General features: G+C 40.0%; 1 protein-coding gene across 1 annotated transcript in view; it reads right to left on the bottom strand.

The window, feature by feature from the left end:
• The window catches only part of MLLT10 (MLLT10 histone lysine methyltransferase DOT1L cofactor), a 131,048-nt gene that overhangs the window by 40,237 nt on the left and 65,836 nt on the right, over positions 1-24,975 (bottom strand). Inside the window, exons 8-11 of the mRNA XM_056857577.1 lie at positions 24,090-24,185; positions 11,596-11,691; positions 8,014-8,269; positions 4,804-5,373 (exon numbers count right to left, since the gene is read on the bottom strand). Coding sequence (XP_056713555.1) covers positions 4,804-5,373; positions 8,014-8,269; positions 11,596-11,691; positions 24,090-24,185 — 1,018 coding nt within the window. The remainder of the gene's footprint in view (positions 1-4,803; positions 5,374-8,013; positions 8,270-11,595; positions 11,692-24,089; positions 24,186-24,975) is intronic.

Raw genomic sequence — 24,975 nt, 5'->3', positions numbered from 1 at the left:
GAAGTTAAAAGGTGAGAATAAGATAACAAAAATAGCTTTGAGATATAAAGTACAGAAGAACACAAAGACACAGGATATTTAAATCATTATTTTAAAATTATGGTTTTAACTATCAGGGAAGCAGTTGCGATTTTAAGGAAGAAACAGCACGTCCAGGAAACAAAGTCTGTTAAGAGTCACAGCACAATGCTATTGACATATTGCCTTCATCCCAGAGAAAAGGAAACTGCACTCTTAAAATAAATAGTAATTACATAGTTGTTTCCCATTTACAGAATATGTGCTGGTTCAGAAGTCTGGAAGAGGGGTTCACCCAGCCATTACTTTCCACTACTCTTTTCCCCACTAGATTATACCCTAGATCTCTGGAAACGTACGGTAACTCCTTTGTTCAAATTTTCAGTTGCCAAAAATGTATAGAATTTCTCTTTTGCATGACTGTTTCCTGTTTATCACATCTTTCATTTTCACTGTTTCTATATTCAATCATAAATCAAGATATCATCTACAGACAATGGTAGAATTATATTATTTTCTCTAACCTGGCCCACATCAAATAACTAGCACAAGGATCACAAAGGATTTATAACTATCAGTGATGGGCCTAAAACCAGCAAAATATGTATATACATACTCATACATACACAACTAAATACTAAAAACAAAAGTCCTCCACATATGGTTATAACGTCTGTGCACAAACATATTGGGAACCAGACTAGACATCATTTTCAAATGTATAAATAATGCAAATAAATAATAATAGTGTGTGAGTGTATATAACATTTTTTTTGCCATCAAGTCACAGCCGACTTATGGTGACCCCACAGGGTTTTCAAGGCAGGAGACAAACATTGCCTGCCTCTGAGTAGCAACCCTGGTATTCCTTGGTGGTCTCGCATCCAAGTACTGACCAAGGCCAACCCTGCTTAGCCTCTGAGATCTGACAAGGCCAGGCTAGCCTTGGCTATCCAGGTCAGGGCAATAGGTAGACAGGTAGATACACACAAACAAACACACAAATGTAAATGTATTTATATTGTAAGCTGTCTTGAGTTCCACAAGGGAGAAAGGCATATAACAAATGTTTTAAATTAAATAATATGAAATATTCTCTTTTTAATTGAAAAGGCAGTTTGAAGCAGCAGCAATAGGAACAGAAGAGCAGCAGCAGCAGGGGTGCTTAAATCTTTTCCTTACAAGATTCTAGCAACTTTTTCGCGCAAAACAAGTAACACATAGGCAATTCTGAGTGAATAAAAGGCCCAGCGAGAAAGGCTCTGCTCCCTATTCTTCCACTTGGAATCACAGCCTGCCAAGCCTGCTTTTCAGCAAGCTAAAAACAAAAGCTGGAGAATCTCAAATGCGCACCACACCTCTCTTCCATCCAGTCTAGCACGGTCTGATCTGACAAGGAGTGGGGCTTTAAGGTCTTGTTTGAGTAAACGTGTGCTTGGCAGCAATAAATGGACTGGGCCAAACGACTGTCAAGCTGAATCTCAGTCCAGATGAAACTGAGGCGCTGTCAAAAGATGACAGAGATAACCAAGGATGTTAAGTGTTAGCCTGTTCTGGACGGGGACTGCATTCCCTACAAAAGAGCAGATTTTCAGGTTGGAACCATCCCTGCAGATGGAGGCACAGCTCTCAGCCTCAGTTCATCAGCCACGCCCCTTCCTGGAAAGTCATGGTTATCTGTGCTCTGTTTACCTCCCAGACTACTTTGCATGACGCTATCTTTGAGGGATACTACAGTTGGTTAAGAATGGGACAGCAACTGTGCAAACTGGAATACTTTAGAGGGAACGCATCTCACAAGTTGAAAGTAGTTCATTTCTGGACACAATCTGAAGAGTTTGTTCAGGGCATCCAGTCACAGCTGTTCAGGGCATCCAGTCACATTCAGGGCCATCCAGTCACAGCTGACTTATGGTGACCCTGTAGGGTTTTCAAGGCAAAAGACATTCAGAGGTGGTTTGCCATTGCCTACCTCCACGTCACGACCCTGATATTCAGTGGAGGTCTCCTGTCCAAATACTAGCCAGGGCCCACCCCGTTCAGCTTCTGAGATCTGACGAGATCAGGTTAGCCTGTGCTATCCAGGACCAAGGCATCTAAAGTACTGCGTCACGTGACCCTTTCCGGCTATTACAAGCTCTTCAAAGACTTTTCTCTGTGGTCACTCTGTCTCAGAGGTGGCTGTTTGAGACAGTACGTTTTCTGTTGTGGTACCTCATTTCTAGAATTCCTACTTTCATCTATTTGCCTGACCTTCTTTTGTGTTTTGGATGCAAAGAAAAGACAGTTCTGTTTTTTCAGGATTTACAGCAGTAGGTAAAGGTGTGTGTATGTGTGTGGGGTTCCATATCTACTCTCTTTACTTGCTTATATTAAGTGTGAGAATGCTGCTGGACACTTTGTTTTATTGTGCTGGAGGGCTATTGGTATTTTAATTACTAAAGTGATTATATTGATGTTCACCTTTTTATACTGCATTCATAGTTGTTATGTTTCATTGTAAACCACCTTGAGGACTTTGGGTGCTATAAAAAGACATTAAATAATAGACTGACAAGATGTCATCCATAAAAGATCAAAACAGACAGAGAGTAACTCAAGAAAATTACACACGTCCTACCCAGAGCCGCAAAGATATTTCACAGATTACAGACCAAAATTTTCTTATTCTATCTAGTCTCAAATAAGCCTTTTGCAATTTGAACATTTGTTAGAATTCCAATAGTTTTTAAAATCAATTTTAATGGAAATAAGTACAGTCTTGAAAAACCCAGAAATTGAACAGAAGACTCACCTGATCTAACCTAAACCTGCAAGTTCAACTAAACCTTATCAGCAAGAATAAAATACATCCAAAGAGCTCTTTTCTACTGCTAGAGATAGACTAACATGGCTACCCATCGTGATCTATATAGCCAGAGGCAACTCAGAAAACCAATTACAGACAGAAAAAAAATCATCATATAGTACAAATAAAGAGTACAGGCAATTGGCAAAAAATGAAAAATAAAGACCAAAATGTGGCCCCTCTTAGGCTTAGCGACATGAGAGCTACTTCTCCTACTGTGATCCTTTACTACTGGCAGTGAAATAGGGACAAGGTCACCTGCAACAACTCGCACACTCTCCAAGCAGCATGAGACTACACATGTGCATATGCATATAAGAGCTAATGCCTTTGTACAAAGAGGAACCTTTAAGATATGACAAACAATACTGCATGAAGCTGAGGGTACCCAGTTTTAATAATTGAGAAGTTTGGCCTCATTAGGTAAAGGTGCAAGCACCGGGTCATTCCTGACCCATGGGGTGACGTCACATCCAGACGTTTACTAGGCAGACTTTGTTTACGGGGTGGTTTGCCATTGCCTTCCCCAGTCATCTACACTTTACCCCAAGCAAGCTGGGTACTCATTTGCCAACCTAGGACGGATGGAAGGCTGAGTAAACCTTGAGCCGGCTACCTGAGCCCGACCTCCATCGGGATCGAACTCAGGTCATGAGAAGAGCTTTTGACTGCAGTACTGCAGCTTACCACTCTGCGCCACAGGGCCTATTACCATATAAAAAACAAGCTATCTGAATGTGTGATGTATGAGCAAAGTGTGATTTCAAACAGAATGTAATTTATATTGCTTACATGTTTTCACTTTAGAGGCCTCCAGGTAACAGGCTAACCTTATGGCACATAAGACATTGACACTAGTTTATTCTGTGATCACAGTTCCTGTCAATGTGGTTAACTATACAACAACCCAGTGTACCCATAAGGTTCATGACAATTTCAGTACCACCTTTGGGGTCCCCCTCTATTGCAATTCACACAAAGTACTTAAACAGACATGGACAATACAAGCTGTTTTCTTGATCAGCTTTCATTTAGAATGCCTTTCTTCAACAGAAGATTTTTCATGCAACATGAAAACATCGCATTAATCACAATAAATAAAAAAGTTCTTCCACGATATTATTTGGAAATAAAAAACAAGGGGACCTCCCCACAGGAGAAGGGAAATCTTCTCCCCAATCACTTCCAGTTGTGACTCCCCACTTCTTACTGTAGGCTCAAGCTCCTCCCCTGCCCATTAGTTCTGCTTGCCTCCGCCCTTACAATACCAATTTGCCTCCCCTCCCACCTCCTTGGTGGTGGCTACTGCAGTTAACATTATGTACCACTTGGGACCATCTGGGATTACTGCAGCCATGTTTTTTTCCCCAATGTCAACATTCTGGGGGGAATGTACCCTACACTTGTTTTTTTTTTAAAAAAAAGTTTTTTGGAAACCTTGGGGTTCCCTTGGGTTTTGTACAATCCTAAATTGTAGCTATGGCTGACCCTGTAGTGCAGATTGCCTGTCTGTATAGAGGCCAACCATTTATAGGGATAAATAGTCAAGTAATTCTCAGACTCAGTTGACAGCTTAAACATGTGCACAGTGTGTATAATTTGTATAAAATTGCATAATTTGACTGACTTGAAATGTAGGTTTAATCAAAGGTACAATTCTGCACTCATTTATGGAAAGTAACAACTGTCTGCTTTCATGGTGCAGTAAACAAAAGCTCTGCCCCCTCTCCCGATATAAAGGGAGAGAATGCACTGACTGAATCACAAAGACAGAAAAGCAAATTGATTATCATCCATTTGTTTTAAAACTATTTGCAAAATTATTCTAATTCTTCTGTTTTTAGAAGTTAGTTGATGCTCAATGAGCAGTAATATTAACATATACATTGAAGCTATGTACAAAAAACTGTATTTTCTAAAATAATTAAAATGCCTACCAGAACCAACAGGAGAAGAACCAACACTAAGACTTTGTAGACTTCCATTCCTGAGCAAAGTTGGAGATTTCTGTAGATTTGAGCTTGTTACACTTCCAGCAGCAGATGCCACAGATGATGTTGGGGAAGCAGAACAAACCGATAGATGGGAAATATTCTCCTGACTTTTATTTCCTTTGGGCCTACCAGGCCCATGTTTACACTGCTTATTTCCTTTCCGTTTCTTTTCCTTTACAGTCTCATCATCTATCCCAGAAGATTGAACACGCTTGTATCCTGTTGATGTAAGGCTTGAATTACCCAACTCTCCAGGTGAGCTGTCAAAAATATTAGACTGGGAGGCAACAGCTGAGGTTGAAGGGAGACCAATTAAGGAAGTAAAACAATTCACACCCCCTTCCTGGCTTCCAGTCTCTCCTTTATGTATATCTTTGGTTGACAATGTCTGCTGGGAATGAGTATAGCTGTCGTTACGTAGATCCGAGTCTGTAAAACTTAAGAAGTCCTGGGGAGATTGAACTGAACTTCCAGAGGATGACTTTATACTGCTTGGAGTTCCCAAAAAACTGCCTAGGAAGAGAAAATAAATGGGTTGTTCAAAATAAATTGCTGTAGTGCTTTAGGACAGTTGCAAGACGAATACTGCAAATTTGCAAATTTTGATGTCAATAAAATGGCATTTTGAACAGTGCTTTAATTACAATGTTTACACGATCTTACAGCAATTTTAACTGGCCCCAATACTACGTGACAGAGTGCTTAGAAAACCTATTTTACTCTATTACTTCTTGAATGCTACCCAGTCTGCCAATGAAAAACCTCCAAATTAGAATCTCAACCACTACTGTCCTGGTGCAGTAGAGTTATGAAACACTTTGGTTAGAAACACTATGGGAAAGTATGAACAGGAACTGTGTCCCCACTTCATCCTCTAGCTCTTTCAAAATGACACAGTTATCAGGTACGAAGACGTAAGTGGCTTCTAGACAGTTAGTTCAGACAAGGAGACAAAATCAAACAATGCTTTTTTCATAAAATATTTTCAGTTAAGTATTTCCCATAGTTCTTTTCTAATCAGTGCTGTCAATACATGCACCATCAGCCCCAGTAAAACTACTTAAAGGAAGTAGTATTCGCAGAAGAACTGAAAATTGAACAGCTTATCGAATAGAGATCTTTCTACAATACATTATACAATTCCAGTTTTCAAACACCTTGTATATTTTCAAATGATTATAATACCAACATTTATCAAACAAACCATCAAAATCACAAGAGAAGTCTGGGGTGTATATAAAATCAGACATTCAAATAAGCACTTTTAATTTTTATTTTAATAGCTGCACAGAGGAATATTGGCCACGGGGGGTGGGGGGAGGGAAAATGGACCTTCCTCTTGATGGTGGAATAGCGGTTGGTAACCAGCGGCACATAGACAGAATCAGGTCTCTTAAGTGAAATGTTCTGCTAGACCTTTCCCTCCTTTTCAAGCCTTTTGTAACAGCTTGACATAAATGAATGAGTGACTTCAAGCAACCTCATCTCAACAGCACATTCCACTCTCCCAGGAAGGTGGTAGAAAGAGAAACAGAGACCAAGGAGCATCAATGAGAAAAAGATACCATTCTCCTGAAACTCTGAAATCTTGCCCTTCTCTGCAGGAAAGTGATCATAGAGACATTACAGTTGAGGCTTCAGGGGAAACAGGAAACATGAATTCCACTGTATTCCAGCTGGTTGCTGGACTTTTTGTTTTTATTTTGTATATATTAAAATCAGATAAGATTCCTTGAGGATCCCCAAATACACACACAAACACATACAAATGTTTAGAGGTGGTGATCTGCTACAAACCAATCTCTAGGAGGAAGCAGCCTGTAGTCTCTACCTGGAAAAGATTTCATTTAGCCATCATGGCTTGGTTAAACAGCCATGATAAGCCTATTGTCCATCCCTGAGTTTGTCTGGTCTCCTTTTAAAGCCATAAAGGTACATGCGTAACATACACAGATAGTTTCACCATTCAATAATTGGCCTGTAAAAATTTAATGAAGCTGCTGAATGCATAAACATTACAAACTTAATAACCAACAAAGAAAGAAAATAACACATTTAGGCTAGGACTACATCAGTTACCAAAAGCCTACTGATTTTATTCTGCTGCACAGATCCTGTACAGCTGACATTTAGTCGCTTTCACACATGCCGAATAATGCACTTTCAATCCACTTTGCAGCTGGATTTGAACTGCAAAATCCACTTGCAAATTATCCTTAAAGTGCATTGACAGTGGATTGAAAGTACATTATTTAGCATGAGTGAAAACGCCCACATTAGTTTCGCAAGTGGATTTTGCCATTTCACACAGTAAAATCCAGCTGCAAAGTGCATTGAAAGTGGATTGAAAGTGCATTATTCGGCATATGTGAAAGTGTCATTAGTCAGTTCAAACCAGAGTCCCCAATGATATGCAGCATTAGGAATGTGCTGTGGGCTTGTGAATGCCATCTTACCCTCTTGCACACAGACTACTTCCTCCATTTCAAAGTTTCTACAGTTAGCGCTAACCTCCAAACTGTATCTAATCATGTAGGTAGTCGTAGTACTAATCAATTTAGCAGATTCAGACATCATGGCAAACTATGGCTCTAAGAAATATGGAAATGAAGGAGAGAATTGGTAGGTGGCAAGGGTGTTGGGAGACATAATGTATAAGGAGGCACCAATTTCTCAAACTATGGTTTGAAGAACAGAAATGTGATGTCTGAACCAGGTTTTCATGCAACAAAAGAAATACAAATGTTAGATGTGTAATATCAGTAAGCAACATTTCAATACCTTTGGACTACAGACTATTCATGATTAGACAATACAAGCAGAAATAAGGAAATAGAGATGTGTTGGGGCAGATTTCAAACTGAATCAACAAATAATCAAGATCATGTGAAAATTGCTGGAAACCTTCTTCTGGACGCCACTGTGTCATTACAACTATACCTGCAAATAATTCCTTCCCGAAAAATTATTTTAGAGGAAACTGTTTCCCTGTTGATTTACCAGCAGCCCAAAAACATTCTCTCTCAAATAAATTAACTAAAAGATGCATCTACCTCATTATTCAAGTGTGAAATATGAAGAGCATTTTTAAAGGGTTTTAACCTATTTGACTGTAGGTAAACATGGAAGCAATATAGTATTCTTGAATAATACCTTGTTGAAAACTACAAGCTGTTGACACCGGAGCTCCAGGAGTCCTTCCAGCACCAGGCTTTCTTCCCCTCTGACCTGAATTATGACCTGCTGACTTCTTCCCTTTGCTCTCTGAACCCCTGGCCTCAGAAACCTCTTTGCCGCTTGAAGTATGTGCAGAAACTTCCTGGAAATTTGCATTTGTAAAGCGAGCTGCGGTATCTTCCAGTCTCTTCAAGGAGCCTGTCATAGAATTGTTGGTAGTGCTTGTGTAAGTCTATATCAGTTTTGAACCAAAGAAAAAGGAAGTAAAAAACAACAACAGTTAGACCACAAAAAATTAACCGTACTCCAAAGGACACAACTCAGAAACATGGAAGTGTCCTAACATTTAAAACCGTGAACAAAAAGCCAAGCCCAATACTATATTTATAAGCAGTTAAAATTCCCACTTAAAAGAATTAGACACTTAAGGAGTTCTTTAATTTACACTAATAGAGAAGTACAAAGAATAGAACTAATGTAGTAATACATCAACAAGATACCAGCTGTCAATTCTGCAAGCATGAGATTGCGGCAATTAGTGGAAGTGCACATACTGACATACTCCTATTTTAATCAAAATACTTATATTTAGTAAACAGTATTACTGTCAGTTACTTTTCCAAACAGGAGGCCCTGCTGAAAAGCATATTTTTGCAACATGTAATATAATGGCTCAGTTTATCACATTAGTTTCTATGGCTTTGAATCTGCAAACATATGTGCATGTCAGACACATTCTGGATATCTTGAACAGATATGCCATTTTAAATGTTTTAATTCTCTATAACTTCAATGAGAAAACTGTAAAGATTAAACATACCGTATATACTAGAGTATAAGCCGAGTTTTTTAGCCATGATTTTTGGCTTAAAAAACTCACCTCGGCTTATACTCGGGTCAATATGGTAATTCACATGCCGGGCCCTCTCCCAGCGCGCTCCCGCCGGCTAGCTCATGGGCGGGCTGCCCCGCCTTCTCCCCCCCACCCCACCCGATCGCGCCTTCTGCGTGGCGGCGGCTTCTTCCCACCCCACCCCACCGTGCCTTTTGCGTGATCGTGCCTTTTGCGCGATCGTCGCACCTTTTGCACGATTGCGCAGGGCGGCGGCGGTTTCTTCACCCCCCACCCCACCCCGCCTTCTGCTGGGCGGCGGCGGTTTCTTCCCCCCCACCTCACCCACCCCCCCACCTCACCAGGGCCGGTCCTCCCGCTTGCCAGCTGACCCTGCGGGGCCTCCTGCGCGCAGGGAGGGGGCCACCGCCGCCGCCGCCTGCGCGCCTGGAGCCCGGTCAGGTAAGCCTGCAGGCGGGAGGGGGTGCAATTCCCCCTCGGCTTATACGTGGGTGCCTAATTTTCCCCCATTTTTGGGGTGAAATTAGGCACCTCGGCTTATACTCGGGTTGGCTTATACCGAGTATATACGGTACTTTACATCACTCTTTTATGCATTTACATCTAGGAATATATGCACAAAGTCCTCACTGCATTATCAAATGACACTTTAAAAATGTGACTGAGATGTATACTTAAAACAGACTATGAGATTTCTCTGCAATCTCTTCTTTAGTTTAAACAAATAATTCACAAATTAATCTGCTATATACACCCCCTGTGTATTAAGGGCATTTACTTACTAGTGTTAAAGCCATAATTCAGAAAAGCATTGAATGTGTGGACCTTATTAAATATTTGAATATTTGCTTTGGTTTGTTCTTAACCTCAGCACTGTTACACCCCGAAGTTAAATGTATTAACATAAGTATTTCCCTTATGTTCTGCTGGTATTTGAACTATCATCCTTGAAAGTAGTTTTATGAAGATAGCACAAAAATAACATTTTTCAGCCTAGTCTACAATGGACAGTTTCCTGAAACCACCCCAACGCATAACAGAGCCCCATTCTGCCACCACCCACTGTCCAGTGGTACATATGCTCTGTCTAAATGGGGATATGAAATGTTTGCAGAGGCTTCCCATTCCCTTAATGGCCAGATGTCCTGACTTCCTCTGAATAAATACAGTTCTGTAAGTACTCTATGTAGGCCTATTTGAACTTGTATGCTGTGTTTACGGTAGGAAGCACAGCATATCAATATCATAGAATCATAGAGTTGGACAGGATCACCAGGGTCATCTAGTCCAATCCCCTGTACAATGCACACCCCAGTGACCCCTACTCCATGCCCAGAAGACGGCCAAGATGCCCTCCCTCTCATGATTTGCTTAAGGTAATAGAATCAGCACTGCTGACAGATGGCCATCTAACCTCTTCTTAAAAGCCTCCAGGGAAGGAGAGCTTACCACCTCCCAAGGAAGTCTGTTCCACTGAGGAACCGCTCTAACTGTTAGAAATTCTTCCTAATGTCTAGACCGAAACTCTTTTGATTTAATTTCAACCCTTTGGTTCTGGTCCGACCTTCTGGGGCAACAGAAAACGACAGATATTCTATGGATATCATGACAAACCTTACTTTACTTTCTAAACAATGCCAAGGAAGTTTTGAACAAAATGGCAGCATATTTTCAGCGATCAGATTGGTAATGTTAAAAATGGCTAGTATTTGGAAGGGAGGCCACCAAGAAATACCAGGGTTGTGACGCGGAGCCAGGAAATGGCAAGCCACCTCTGTAAGCCTCTTGCCTTGAAAACCCCATGAGTCAGCTGTGACTTGGTGGCACTTTCCACACACAGAGAATGAAAAAGTCTGAGGATTTCCTTCAGTTCTACCAACTGGGATAGCTATGGAAGTGGGGAGAAAACTCTTCTTGACCTTTATGGAATGAATGAAGTGCTTTTAAAGCCAGGGTTTTATTCAAAAAGTACACTGTAAATGTTTAAATTTAAGAGGCTACAGAATTAGATAATGACAAGAGGCAGGCCCACAATGACTTGTGGGGGCATCTCATTTTCTCTCCTTCCACTATTTCCTCTGTTCCTTTTCTAAAGAACCCACTGACTCTCCCCTTTTCCCACTTTTTTCTCTCTCCATCCAACAGCCAACCCTACCTCCCTCTCCAGTCCTTGGCTTTCCCTCCTTCCCTCCCCTTGGCAGCCTCTATCCAGGGAGGCCCAGTGACATGGTGTACAACTTGTGTATGGCATCTCATATTCCCCTGTATTCCCTTGTATCTCAGCGCACAGCACACACCAGTAATAATTAAATAATTAAACCCCAAGAGCATTTATTCTGATGCTCAAAGTGTTCATCAACAACCAATATACTCCAAGTTATTGCCTAATTACCATCTTTGATAATCTGATATATGTAGGTATGTCCTTTAGCTGAATGCAACATGGATAGTTTGATATATTCTAAAATAAATAAATAAATGTTCCCTCAGTATTCTGCTTTATTTTTCATAAGACACAGCGCACATTTTAAAAGTAAAGCCTATTATGGTGAAGCAATCTAAAATCACATCTGCTTGATCAGGAGCACTCCGAACAGGGCTTCTGAGTAGTCACAGTATGACAATTGCAGAACTCTTTACTGTATAAAACGTATACCAAGAATAGAAATGTAATTCCAACAAAAGATTAAGAAAAACTCACTTACTTTCTCTGTAGTTACAGTGAGAGAAGGAACCAAAGATGGTGATGAATCAGACTGCTTCTTGTGTTTTTGTTTATGCTTATCTTTTTCTTTATATTTCTAAAAAGCACGAAAGCAAAATAAAATGAAACATCAGGATTATGGAAAATGAGGAGAGTGGTTGCAATTTAAAGTTACAATTATTACTTCATGTTAAGCGTGGTGTAGTGGTTAAGAGCGGTGGTTTGGAGCGGTGGACTCTGATCTTGAGAACCAGGTTTGATTCCCCACTCCTCCACATGAGCAGCGGACGCTAATCTGGTGAACTGGATTTGTTTCCCCTCTCCTACACATGAAGCCAGCTGGGTGACCTTGTGCAAGTTACAGCTCTGTTAGAGCTCTCTCAGCCCCACCTACCTCACAGGGTGTCTGTTGTGGGGAGGGGAAGGGAAGGTGATTGTAAGCCGGTTTGAGTCTCCCTAAAGTGGTAGAGAAAGTCGGCATATAAAAACCAACTTCTCTTCTTCTTTTTCTTCTTAATTAACTTTTATATGATGCATAACATTTTCTGTGGTGCAACGTCCACTCAAAAGAGCATATTATTAAAAGAGCATATTATTATTAAATTATTATTATTACATCTGATGTCATACCTTTATTCCAAAAGCATGTGTTTATGTAATTATAGGATGAGGGATGCACAGATCTTAGCTTGGTTTACTAATCTGGCTTGCACAGAGCACTTTGAGGAGAGACATGCTTTTACTCCTTAGAAAGCAGCTTTTGCTATCTTTCTAAGTGCCTCCTGGAGAAGATGGGAAAGGGAAAAGCTATAAGAGAGACTCATGACACTGCTTCTGTTCTCTACAAAGCAAGACTGAAGTGGAGCAGACCACCTCCCTTCTCTTCCCCACATGATCTGCTCTTCAAGGAGAATTCTTGGGAGGGTACCCTGTCAGAAAGGGATCGCCTGTCAGAAAGGGAGTGTTATTTCAATGTTATTTACATCAGTTACCTAATTCATACTTATATGTAGTTGCTACTTTAATTATATCTGAAAATCTTTCCTAAAACAATACAGTTAATTTTCAGGCTATAATCTAAAGGCATGTGATACAGCAACCTTACCAAAACTAAGCAGGTCTGGTCAGTTCCTAGACAGAACATTCAACTCCTATGTGTGCTATCTTAAGTTCCGCAATGGAAGAGATGTGGAACAGAAATGTAATAAAATAACTAGAACTCAACCTTTTTATTTAAAATGTGGATGAGATGGCAAAAACTGTTTATACGATTTAGTTTTGGTGAAATTTAAATTTCACCATTAAAACTGGCTTTCAACCGCTCAGGTTATCCCAAAACGTCAGCACAGTTACAACTAAAGACATTAAGACAGAGCAGAACGCATTCATGCATTTTTAAACAAACTATGCTATTTCAACAAAATGCATTCACAGTTTGAGCTGAAACTCTCTATAAAACCAAAATAATCATAATTAGACCGGAGATAAACTACTTTAGTTAAATCATTTGAACTGAACAAGTTCTCCAACATCTCAGTATTTCTTTCTTAGTTTTATATATATATATGATATAGTACGTAGTTCATAGTGACAGGTTATTCATTTCAAATTATATTCTATGCCAAAAATGAGCTAGGCAAGTTGGCCATCACCAAATGTTAGAAGAGATCTTCTGTACCGACCCACTTTGTCAGGAGAGACAGTCTAGAAATTATTTTCAATAAATTGGATTACTTTTGGTTCTTGTGGGTTATCCGGGCTGTGTAACCGTGGTCTTGGTATTTTATTTCCTGACGTTTCGCCAGCAGCTGTGGCAGGCACCTTCAGAGGAGTAACACTGAAGGACACTCTCCTCTGAAGATGCCTGCCACAGCTGCTGGCGAAACGTCAGGAAAGAAAATACCAAGACCACGGTTACACAGCCCGGATAATCCACAAGAACCAATGAACTCTGACTATGAAAGCCTTCGGCAATATTTTGGATTACTTTTAACTTCAATGTTTTTTATTAATTCTGCATCCATAAAAGAAATTATACTGTGAACTCAAAATATTGTTCCAAATATATTTGTATGCAAGCTGAAAAAAAAGACAATTTAGTTTCTCTCACTGAGCAGAATTAGTGTGGTTAATGCTATACATACTCAAAAAACTCCCAAAGTCATCAAGTGATTTAAGCAAAAAATGAACCAAATCTCTGCAAGAATTAATAATGCAGCCTAACAACAAGATTAGAAATGCTACCCTTTTATATGTGTAGCCCATGCACTGTTTAGGTCTGATGAGTCATGGCCGATTCCTGTCTTCTCCTTCCTACAGTTAGACACGTGGGACTTAAAAGGACTGCAAAGAGGAGTCTGTTACCATGTTTGCCAAAGCACATTTTACTCTGACCTCCAGCCGCTATGTACTCTCTTCTGTAACTGAACTCTCTTTAACATTCTTTTAAATACAAATATACATATTTTAAAAGCAAATAGAAAAGTGCTGACTTAGGAAACCACGGTTAAGAAATGACCGCCAGCTAACATGAAAGGTGTGATCTGCAAAGCCCAGACATTGCACTTGTTTCAGAAGTCAGCTGCGTTGAAATAAGAGTTATTAAATTATGAACAATTTAACCAAATGCCCAACCCCAATATTCAACTTGATACTGATCTGCCATTTCTGCCCCAAACTGCCATGCAACAACAAGCTACTTAAATATTAAAGACAGAAAAGGTTTCAATTAACTGATTCAACAATATATTACTTTTGCAAGTTCATTTGTATAGGAAGTGATATTTCACATGAAGTTGCCATATACTGAATCAGACCCTTGGTCCATCAAAGTCAGTATTGTCTACTCAGACCGGCAGTGGCTCTCCAGGGTCGCAGGCAGGGGTCTTTCACATCACCTACTTGCCTGGTCCCTTTAACGAGAGATGCCGGGGACTGAACCTGAGATCTTCTGCATGCCAAGCAGATGCTCTTCCACTGAGCCACAGCCCCTCCCCAATATATCATGATATATTCAGAAGAGCTGTCTGTCAACATGCTTATCAACTGAATTCAATAGCTGGACCAGATTATGAACTGGATGTACTATAATATAATTAGAACAGCAAATTGAAAAGGACAGAATGGAATCTGATGCAGTAAGAATTATATAAAAGCTGTATATATAGAACTAGGTTTTTTTTAGTCAACAGCCTCTCCCCCATGAGAAAACTGTACTTGTAAAGCATTCCTAGAAAATAATAGAAATTCCTAGAAGAGTGCCAAGAAACTAATAAAATAGTGATTGCAGGAATGCTTTCATGACAATGTTAAAAAGAAATGAATCACAAAATCCAGTATTACAAATGCCCAATGCCAGAAATAGAAATAAGAGAATTGGCTTTAAAGCTAGATTAATGGATTCTTATGTTTATCTATTTACTAATCTCTCTCTACTAAATATGTAAAGTGGTAAACAAATTTCCAGGGACTATGAACATTATTTAGTTCATATCCTGAAATGCTGGACACCATATACAAGATGTGAGCTGTGAGCCATGTTTTAAGACACATGGACTAACCATTTTTACATAAAGCCACACAGAATAAAAGGCTTGTACATTTTTTACCTTGTACAACGTTTATGTATATGTCAGGATGGGTATTGTAAAATGGTGTATGTATGACCACTGAGGAAGGCCTCTAAAAGGCCAAAACGTATCTGGTCAGATTTTGGTCATTTTATGTACTAACATCAACTGTGTTATGTGTTGGTAATATTTGTACTGTTTGAGCTTTTTAGGAAGCCTGTTTTTTAGGCCCTGTGTTTTTAAATACAACTGTACACAATACATAATAAAAATAGATTTGTTGTTTTATTAGATAGTGTTTAGCTCAACCCCTTTGGTTTCCCCTAACTTTCAGGTTGAGTTTTTCCCCCTTTTTCTTCAGTTGTTTGTCAAGTTTAGCAACAACTGCTTCGGAGCTTTTTATTTACATAATGCCATCAATAAGTACTTAACAGGAGCCCTGTGGTACAGAGTGGTAAGCTGCAGTACTGCAGTCCAAGCTCTGCTCACGACCTGAGTTCAATTCCAACAGAAGTCGGTTTCCTATAGCTGGCTCAAGGTTGACTCAGCCTTCTATCCTTCTGGGGTCAATAAAATGAATACCCAGCTTGCTGGGGGTAAAGTGTAGACAACTGAAGAAGGTATCGGCAAACCACTGCATAAACACTGCTTCGTAAACATTGTGATATGACATCACCCCATGGGTCAGTAATGACCTGGTGCTTGCACAGGGGACTACCTTTACCTTTATCAATAAGTACTACACAGTGTATAAGACAACAAGGAGTTTACAATTTCAAGGAGCTTATAACCTAAAATTTGCTACAAAGGGAGACAACAAAGTAAGGGGAGGGAGAAGGAGAAGACAAACAGGGAAAGAATATGTAATTATTCCAGTCACATATATTTAGGCTTAGTTTCAATAAGGGAAGTCTGCCAAAGGCTTTCCAGAAAAGCTGGGTCTTGAAGAGGAGGAATTTGAAGAGAAACATCACATTGGTGTTCTGAGGGGCAGTTCTAGGTATAAGACGTATGGTGAATTTTTACCTACAAGTATCTGCAAAAAGGTATGGCTTTGCAAGGCTGTAAACCTAAAACCAACTTTACAGGTAAATGACAGGTTGCAGAATGCCAATTCCTATGAGGTCGCCAACAGAACATAGCAACTTTTCATGTGGCACCAGAACCTGCATGTAATTAAAGAAGTCTTAGGGAGACTGCTGGAGACTAGTAATTTTCCATCAGGTAGGATGGAAGAGGTCTGATGGAGATTAAAGACAGCGCTCCAGCCTTTGTTAGGAAGACTGCCTTGTTCTTTGTTTGATGAGAAGGTCTGTTTGCTTGTTTGTTTTTCGGACAACTGGGAAGATATCTTTGGAAAGGAATATTTTTAGGAAAATGAGAGGCCTGAATGAAAATGCCCTGGAGTGGCTGAGCAAGAGAAAGATCTAAATATGATCTGAAAGAGAAATCTGGTAACGTTAAGATTATTCTTCCTACCTTTTAACTCACCAACACAGGTGCAGAGAATTGCATTTATTACTCATTTTGATTTCATTCTATTAGTTAGAAAATGGTTTTGCTCAATCATATGCTTTCCCTTTCTGTAATCAAATACACATAAAGTTAATGTTTTCCTTTTCTGAAGTTAGTGTTATGGTGACCCATCTGCGCCCACACAAATGCCTAACATGGCCCATGCTTTCCAGATACGTGAAGACACCAACCAGGATTGTAATTACTCTAACAAGGAAGATTCTTAAGGCTTCTCCTACATCAATAGTGATTTAGGGTAAGAAGGTGACCAGTGCTTTAACTGGAAAAACTGGATACATGAAGACACCAACCAGGATTGTAATTACTCTAACACGGAAGATTCTTAAGGCTTCTCCTACATCAATAGTGATTTAGGGTGAGAAGGTGACCAGTTCTTAACTGGAAAAAAAGTATTTTGAAAGACAGAAATAGTCTAGCATCTTAAACACTAGACAGACATGTCTCTAATTCATACTGTAGTAGAGGCAGCAAAAAAATCCTATTTCAGCTGGGGAGTGGTATAATCAAGCTGGAGAGGTGAACTTCTCACTAGGGTCTAGCAGCTCGGGACCTAGGACATTTCATTAAATTCCATGGTAAGATAAAGTGCCTGTGGGGCCAGTTTGGGCACAAGGGGCAGCAAGAAAGAAAGGGTAAAGGCCAGGAGGCCTTCAGATAACCAAGGGGGGTGGAGCTGAAGGAGCAAATATATAAATAGAGATATAACAGGGCTGGAAAATGGGGGCAGGGGAGACCATGGAGGCTTTGCTGGATCTACAAAAGGACAGGAAGCCAATTTAGATATTTAAGGATGAGTATCACATTGGGGAAGGCAATGGCAAACCACCCCATAAACATAGTCTGCCTAGTAAATGTTATGATGACCAGGTGCTTGCATAGGACCAAAGACATGAATGATTCTGAAACAGGGTTCTGAACAGAGATATGGGGGGGGGGTCAAAGCAGGAAAAGAAAAAAAGGTTGCAGAAGGTGAGAAATTACTAGGGTGGGAATGAAATATTTTGCTGAGGGAGCAAAAAAGGCACAGCTGAATTTTTGTAAATGGGAAGCAACATCCTCTGGCCTCTGACTTAATATGGAGAGCAACAAGGAGAGAAGGCTTTGTCCCTTCTCTAGAAGATGAATGGGGATATTGTCAGTTGACATGGAGAGAGCACAGGGAGAGTAATGCTGGGGTGGGTGGAAAATCAAATGTTCAGTATTCATGATATTCAACTCTGCAATAGGCAGGAAGACAAAGTAAAAAATATCAGACAGACAACTACAAGAGATGTAGGAAGAAATTTGGGGGGGAGGGAGAAAGAGAGAGAGAGCAAAAGAGCGAGCAGGCACGCTGGTGGGGGAAGACTATCCTAGGCGTTGAAGTGACAATTTTAAGGTGACTAAAATCTTTGCACAGGAAAATACAACCAATGTGAGACTGTCCATTATTTGCAACGGCACTAACTTATATCAAAAATATAATTATTTTGTTACCGTTTCTCTACAGTTTACATGCATTAAACAAAATTTAATTGACATAAAGCTAAAAACAAGAATGCAGACATATGATATTATAATGTACCTTTTAAAGATATATACTGTGGGAGTGATGACAGCTATAGAACGTCTGTGGAAAATTATCCTTCATAAATACAGTCTAGTTTTTCTTCTAAGATCAATTTACAGCAGTTATATTTCAGGACAGATAACTGTTGTAGGCAACTGCCACCAAACCACGCTTTGGTATTTGGGAATACACACATTTCAGAGCACTGTGTGCTCATCTCTCCACCACAACCACCACTAGCGTATATTCCTACTCCCTATTCTGGTAAACAATAACTGTAGTTTTCAGTGTCATCTAACCTTCCATAATCACATTTATGTGCTAGGCATAGGGCTGGATGCACAGTCAGTCAGTGGAAAGCACTGACAGCCATAGGTCTTCCTGGCTCCCCACCCCCTCCAGAAGCCATTTCTGACCCCAGGAAGTTTATTTCTAGGACTGCAAGACACACATGGAGCCACATGGTTTGGAAGGTGGAAGAGGGGAAAGGGTGAAATCACTCCTTCCTTCCTCTTCCAGAGACCAAAACCAGGATTAGAATTATTTATGCTGGTTCAGATGCTATCATTAATTATTTTCATGAAATTGGTGGTTGAATGGGCATTCCCAATTACCAAACCATGATCTGGTAATAACAGAACTTAATGTCTGAATTAAGTCAAGGTCTAGCCTCATCTAATAAAATATGATTTGAGTTGCAACTGTTCAACAAGTAAAATTGTAGTAACCATCACTTGATCTTAGAATTCAGAAACAAAAGTTTGGCAGCCGTGATAACATGTTAAAACCGAAACAAAAAAACCTTGTAGCACCTTAAAACAGACTAGCCCATTTACTGCGGCATAACCTTTCATGAACAAAATCCACTTTATGCAGACCATTAGAAAGATGAGCAATCAAGTCTGCAGAAACCAGAAAACTGTCCCAGAATCCAACATGAAAGATTGGCTCCAGACACTCATGGTGAAAACATGCTCTCTCATTACCTTACCCCATGGTGTAAGCAAAAGAACTAGAAGAATCTCAAGACTATACCAAACAATCAATAATGGACCCAACAATCCTCACCTCAGGGTCAGCTGTAGATCGTGATGAGCCCTTGGCAGAAAGCACCCATGAGCCCTCAGCTTTTACAGTGGGGTCCCAAAACAGCATGGCAACTCCCCCAGAGGGCTCACCTCTGAAGACAAGGCACCTTTTCTTCATTTTCTCTCCCCCCAGTCTCTCCCTTCCTCACCTTTTGCCCCTCCCCCCAACAAGCAAGTCCGTCCAGTGAGTCGTTTTCTGCCTGGCAGGCAAGTCAGCTGGAGCTGCTCACCCGTTAATCAGATGGCAGCATCAGGAAAAGCAGCAATGACAAACCTTGCCCCATGATGGGGAAAACACCAGAAGGAAACAACAAGTGGCTGTGCTCCACCACTTCTCTTGGAACAATTCCCACCAAAAAGTGGGGCATTGCAGTGGGACCCCTGAGCCATGGCAGCGGCCCCACCTTACTAATCTTCAACACCATGTCTGCTTCAACCAGAACTCTCCTCTCCACACCTAAGAGTAGGCCCAGCTGCTTTTATTAGTCAAGATGAAGCATGGATATGCTCTGCAGTCAATCACTACCATAATCTCTATATGAGGTCAAGAGGCAAACGAAGCAGCACTATACTGGTTGAATGTGCATTTTCCCTCTAGTCTGGCCTTAAACTCTACAAGACAAAGAAGGCAAACCACTCTCAGCTGAGCTACAGGGCAATGTAGCATTCACCATTGCACGATCATAGGCAGAATTGGCCATATAGCTCCCCTCTTTTTTCTCTTCCGTCTCTCTATATCACATAACTACACCACTTAGTCACTAGTGAGTAAGGTTAACAGCAACAGTTAATTGTCCCATGTGCTTTCTTCCCATTGCAAGGACAAGTCGACCACAAGGTTCAAATTAAATTTATCTTTATCTGGATTATTCTTAAATATTTTATTAATTATTGGGATTTTATTAATTTTAATAGTTTTTTGGATTTGTATTCCGCTCTATCTTGAGCAAGGCTAAACTCAGAGTTAGTTCAGAGTTAGTACATATTTTCTTTACTTGCTTCAATTAAGACAAAAAAACCCCAAAAACCTCGTTACCCAAGTCACCTCTTATAAAATTTATTTTTATCAAGTACAACAGGAATAAACCACTATGCATGTTAGCACACCATGTGAAAGTTAAGTAATACAGGCAGTTATGGAGATGCAGAATTCTTGCCAGAAGGCTAAGGTGGTGTATCTAAATTTAGGCTTGAGAAAATAATGGGAGATAAGTGACCAGATAAAAGAGATTCAAGAAGGGGTGCATACCACCCCTTTCTGAATTTAAGGCTCAATAATAAAAAGCTAAATAACTGCTAACTGGAACATGAAAATACTGTAAAGCAGACCAAAAATCTGAAAGGTGATACACTGTACAGGAACTTTAGTTAGCTGACAAGAGGCAGAGAAGGGCAGTTATTCTGCTTTTCCATCCTCTCTGCAGCCACCCCTGCCACATGCCTTGCTGTCCACATGGGAGCCTCAGCTTCCAGCATCACCTTTCTGACACTCATAGGGAACTGTGGGGAAAGTGGAAGACAAGCAACATCCTCTTCTATCTCAAAGTACAAAGAGTAGGGGTTTTTCACCTGAGTCTATTAACTAATCTGCTATGATATAAATACCAGAATAAATAGGTAAGATAATTTGGAATGACAAACTCTCCTCCTAGCAGATCTTCAGTTGCTGTAATTTTTTAAACAACTGGCTTCTGACTCTACACCAACACATTCATTCTACCCCAAAATTTCCTAAAGAAAGCATCCATCCACCAAAAACAGTAACCAAAAATAGAAATGTAAGTACTTCATAAACAAGGTACTACCAATAATTATAACAGAACAGACTGGAATTTAAAAATTTTCCCAATAAAGTCAGCTTATTTATCATGCCATATGGAATGATAACTCAAATGCTATTTTTTTGTCCTCAGAAGCAAAAGAGCAAGTTTTCCTTCCAACACACATAGCACATAAAAAAAATACCTCAGAGGCATATGGCCAAATAAAATATCTTGTACTGAATATGCAGAAATAATGATTAGGAAACCATCTCAGACAATATGCAAAATACCCTAAATAGCCATTGGTGAGTCAGCCCTTTTAACCAGTAAGAGCTTCTAGGACCTGAAGGTGGTTCAACCATCTACAGTAGGGTACTGAAATTCTTACTGGACACCCCACAAAAGGCCTTTTCTTCAAACACATCTACCGTGTTTCCCCGAAAATAAGACACTGTCTTATATTTATTTTTCCTCAAGAAGACACTCTATGGCTTATTTTCAGGGGATGTCTTATTCCGAGGGAATCAGAACTGTCCTCCCTCTCGGCTCCCGTTCTCCCCTTACCACCCCCTTCCAGTCCCGCCCCCAGAGGCCCAGGCGCGCTGGTTGACGGGCCTTTGAAGTGGCGCGGGAGACTGCATCTGCCCAGCTGGGCTCCTCCTGTCTTCCCCGCCCCCAGAGGCCCGGGCGCACTGGTTGCAGAGCCTTTGAAGCGGCTGCGGGAAACCGCCTCTGCTGAGCTGGGCTCCTCCTGGTCTTTTCCACCCCAGCCCCGGGCGCGCTGGTTGCCGGGCCTTTGAAGCAGCCGCGGGAGACTGCATCTGCTCAGCTGGGCTCCTCCTGGTCTTCTCCACACCAGCCCCGGGGTGCCTTATTTTCGGGGTATGGCTTATATTAAGCAAATGCTTAGAAATGCTGCTACGGCTTATTTTATGGGTATGTCTTATTTTCGGGGACACACGGTAGTTAAGGTATTTGTTACTGGATAATAAAGGGCAATACTGCATTTTTATTCAGTCATGAAGAAAGTATCAAAACTAAAAAACGATCAACAGATTTTGACACATTGAAATACAATTAAGTAAACAGGTGTCTTTATTATTATTTCTCAGAAGGGCATTATCAATTGGTTTATACTTTCAAGCTGCAATTAGTTTAATACTGCACTAAATCTACTTAACATGTAAGCCCTCAACAATATTCTTCATTCTATACTAATCTTAGTAATTGACTAAAAATGCCACTGAACATCAAAACCATCTGAATAGTTCAAAAGGTCACAATTTTTCTGAGTAGCTTTATCGACGCCTTGCAGTGACACATGTCCGAGAACACGCCAATGTAGCCACTACTCAGAAAAACAAGAGGCATGGAGGAAAGAGCAATTCAAGAAAAAAACTTCATATGGTAGGCAAACAAAAATACATTTGCCAAAATGGAAATGCACTACCAATAATTTTTGGAGCTGAAGAAAGCCTTTGAAACGTGCACCAACGACTATCACACGTTCTCCTTTGTTTCTTTTCTTTGGATTTAATTTGTTACTACGGACTCTTAGAACTTGAGACTTAGACTTTGATAACGGGAACATCCCGTTCATTTTTGACTGTAACTGTTAACATTGGGAGCATTCTGCCCCGTTTGCGTTTTTGCTTCTTTGGTTCATGTTTATATCGAATGTTTATATTGAATGTCTGTGCTGAGCATGTTTATATTTGTTTCTTGTCTGTACTGTTTATGCATGAGGTAATGCTGTTCAGCATAATATATGACTTCTGTTAAATTTCCAGTGTGGTTTTGTATTTGAGCCCTCGTGGAAAAAGGCTAACTCTTTAACCAGTTTTTGTTTTGCTCTTCGTCAACTGCAATATCAAGATATAGCTAGAATGCCTCTTTTGTATACTCAGCATTTGCTTACTCTCCATGACTGGGATCCAAAGAGCCCCTTCTACACATCTAAAGCATATGGGCAGAGAGAGGTTGTCTACTTTCCCTTCCAGAAAACAGATTCTTGTGCTATTCCAGAGGCCCCCTAGATCTCAAGTATGCCTTAGGGAGGGAGGAATAAGTAGAAAAGCTTTGATGCACATGCCCCAACGCCTCCTCCAAGTCAATGTACGTTAATTTGAAAAGCCAAATCCGTTCCTCAAGAAAATAGCTATTTCACAAAAGGAAAATGGCGGTCAACACAGATTTAAACCATCCATACAGAGTTTCTTTTTCTTTCCTGGAGGTTTCAGTTATTTATGCAGATCTGCTGTTTTAGTTCTACACAGTGGAAAACAAACAACTTTAAGCAATTGTAAATTTGGTATTTTGAGCCAAAAATTTGCAAGTATTCACTTACCAACACTGAATCAACCTTCTTCCCTAAACTATCTAAAATCAAAGTATAAGAAGAATAAGTCAACAGGGATGCATTTAGAGTTTAGTGATTTTTCTTTTACAGTTTATTGAAAGATTACAGATTTCCATATGAATGAGATGGCACCCTGTAATTACAGTACAAAAAAGTTCTAGTACCACCAAAATATCAGCCAACAAGCAACCTCTAGCTGGCTTTCTTCAACAATGAGGTGAAATGGGTACATGAAAGATCGTAACAGAGGGTAAGATGTAAGAATAAGAGTGATATTTAGGAACTAGGATTCTACTCATACAATCAAGTGAAAAACAAGTTCACAATGTTGTTGTTGTTATGTTATTTTAACAAGTATAATTAGCTCAATTGCATGCAAGAAACCCTACTTTAAGCACTACTTTAGTTCTATTTTCTCATATGCCAAAACAAAGAGGAGACTGACAAAATGAAATAAAGAAAAAAAGGAGTTTCTCCACTACATCCGGTTGCCTCCAAATATACAATGTTAATATAGCTGTTTCCCACATTTCAGAAACCAAATATTCCCATACATTTAATAATTACTGATGAAACAATTAGAGGGTGCTAATACTAAAAAGTAGATGTGTCATATAACATATCCACTTACTTTTTTCTCCTTCTCATGGTGCTTATCCTGAGAGTGAGAGGAAGAATCACTTAAACTTTGATCATATGACCTATTAGATGCCCGTTTGCTCTTTTTCTAAAAAGAGAAAATATATACTTATGTAAATGACTATAGATAACTGCCATCTAAACTAGACCTGACAATTGCCTTGTGACTCATAACAAAAATTGTGAATTTATCTAAAAACTAACCAAAACACATAGTCTAAAAAAAAGTACTGAAGAAAAACAAGAATCTAACACTTTTCAGTACTACCACCATTTATAAAGATGGCATCGTATATTCAAAAGCATAATTTTACATCATAAGTGTATGCTGAGAAATGATTGTCTTACATGTTATTACTTTCTAGCTTAACGAATTAACATGTGGAAGGATCAGTTTTATAGATTTTCTCACTTAAAGCTGATAGCTAAGAACGGCTATATCAGGGGTAGGTGACCTTTTCAGCCCAATGCCAAAAAATGAAGAATGAAGAGCAAAGTTCTCAAAACTTGTAGAGAAGGAGCAGTTAAACAGATGGACTACTACTATGCATTTAGACCATTTAATTGAGCAGCTACTGCAAAGTAAAAAGATCAGTGGACATCTAATAGCTTAGAAAATGACTGCTTCTTTACAACACTCTGGGAAAAGGATGATGAAAAGCCACATAATGTCTTCTGATCTTCAAGGTTTGTTGTGAAAGTTTGTGTAGACATATGCTGGGGGGCGGGGGGGGGGGGGAGAGACACTGCCTCCTGCCTCCTTAGTTTAGGAATTCACACATGGTTAGGCATTCATCTCAGTTGCACCACTGTGTGGCTATTTTGTACTGTCCTGCAGGAAGTTTAATAGAATTTACCACCTTCATACATCCACCCCT

The sequence above is a fragment of the Euleptes europaea genome, chromosome 11 (assembly GCF_029931775.1).
Source record: "Euleptes europaea isolate rEulEur1 chromosome 11, rEulEur1.hap1, whole genome shotgun sequence".
Taxonomy (NCBI): Eukaryota; Metazoa; Chordata; class Lepidosauria; order Squamata; family Sphaerodactylidae; genus Euleptes; species Euleptes europaea.
This window is presented reverse-complemented; position numbering and strand designations above follow the sequence as displayed.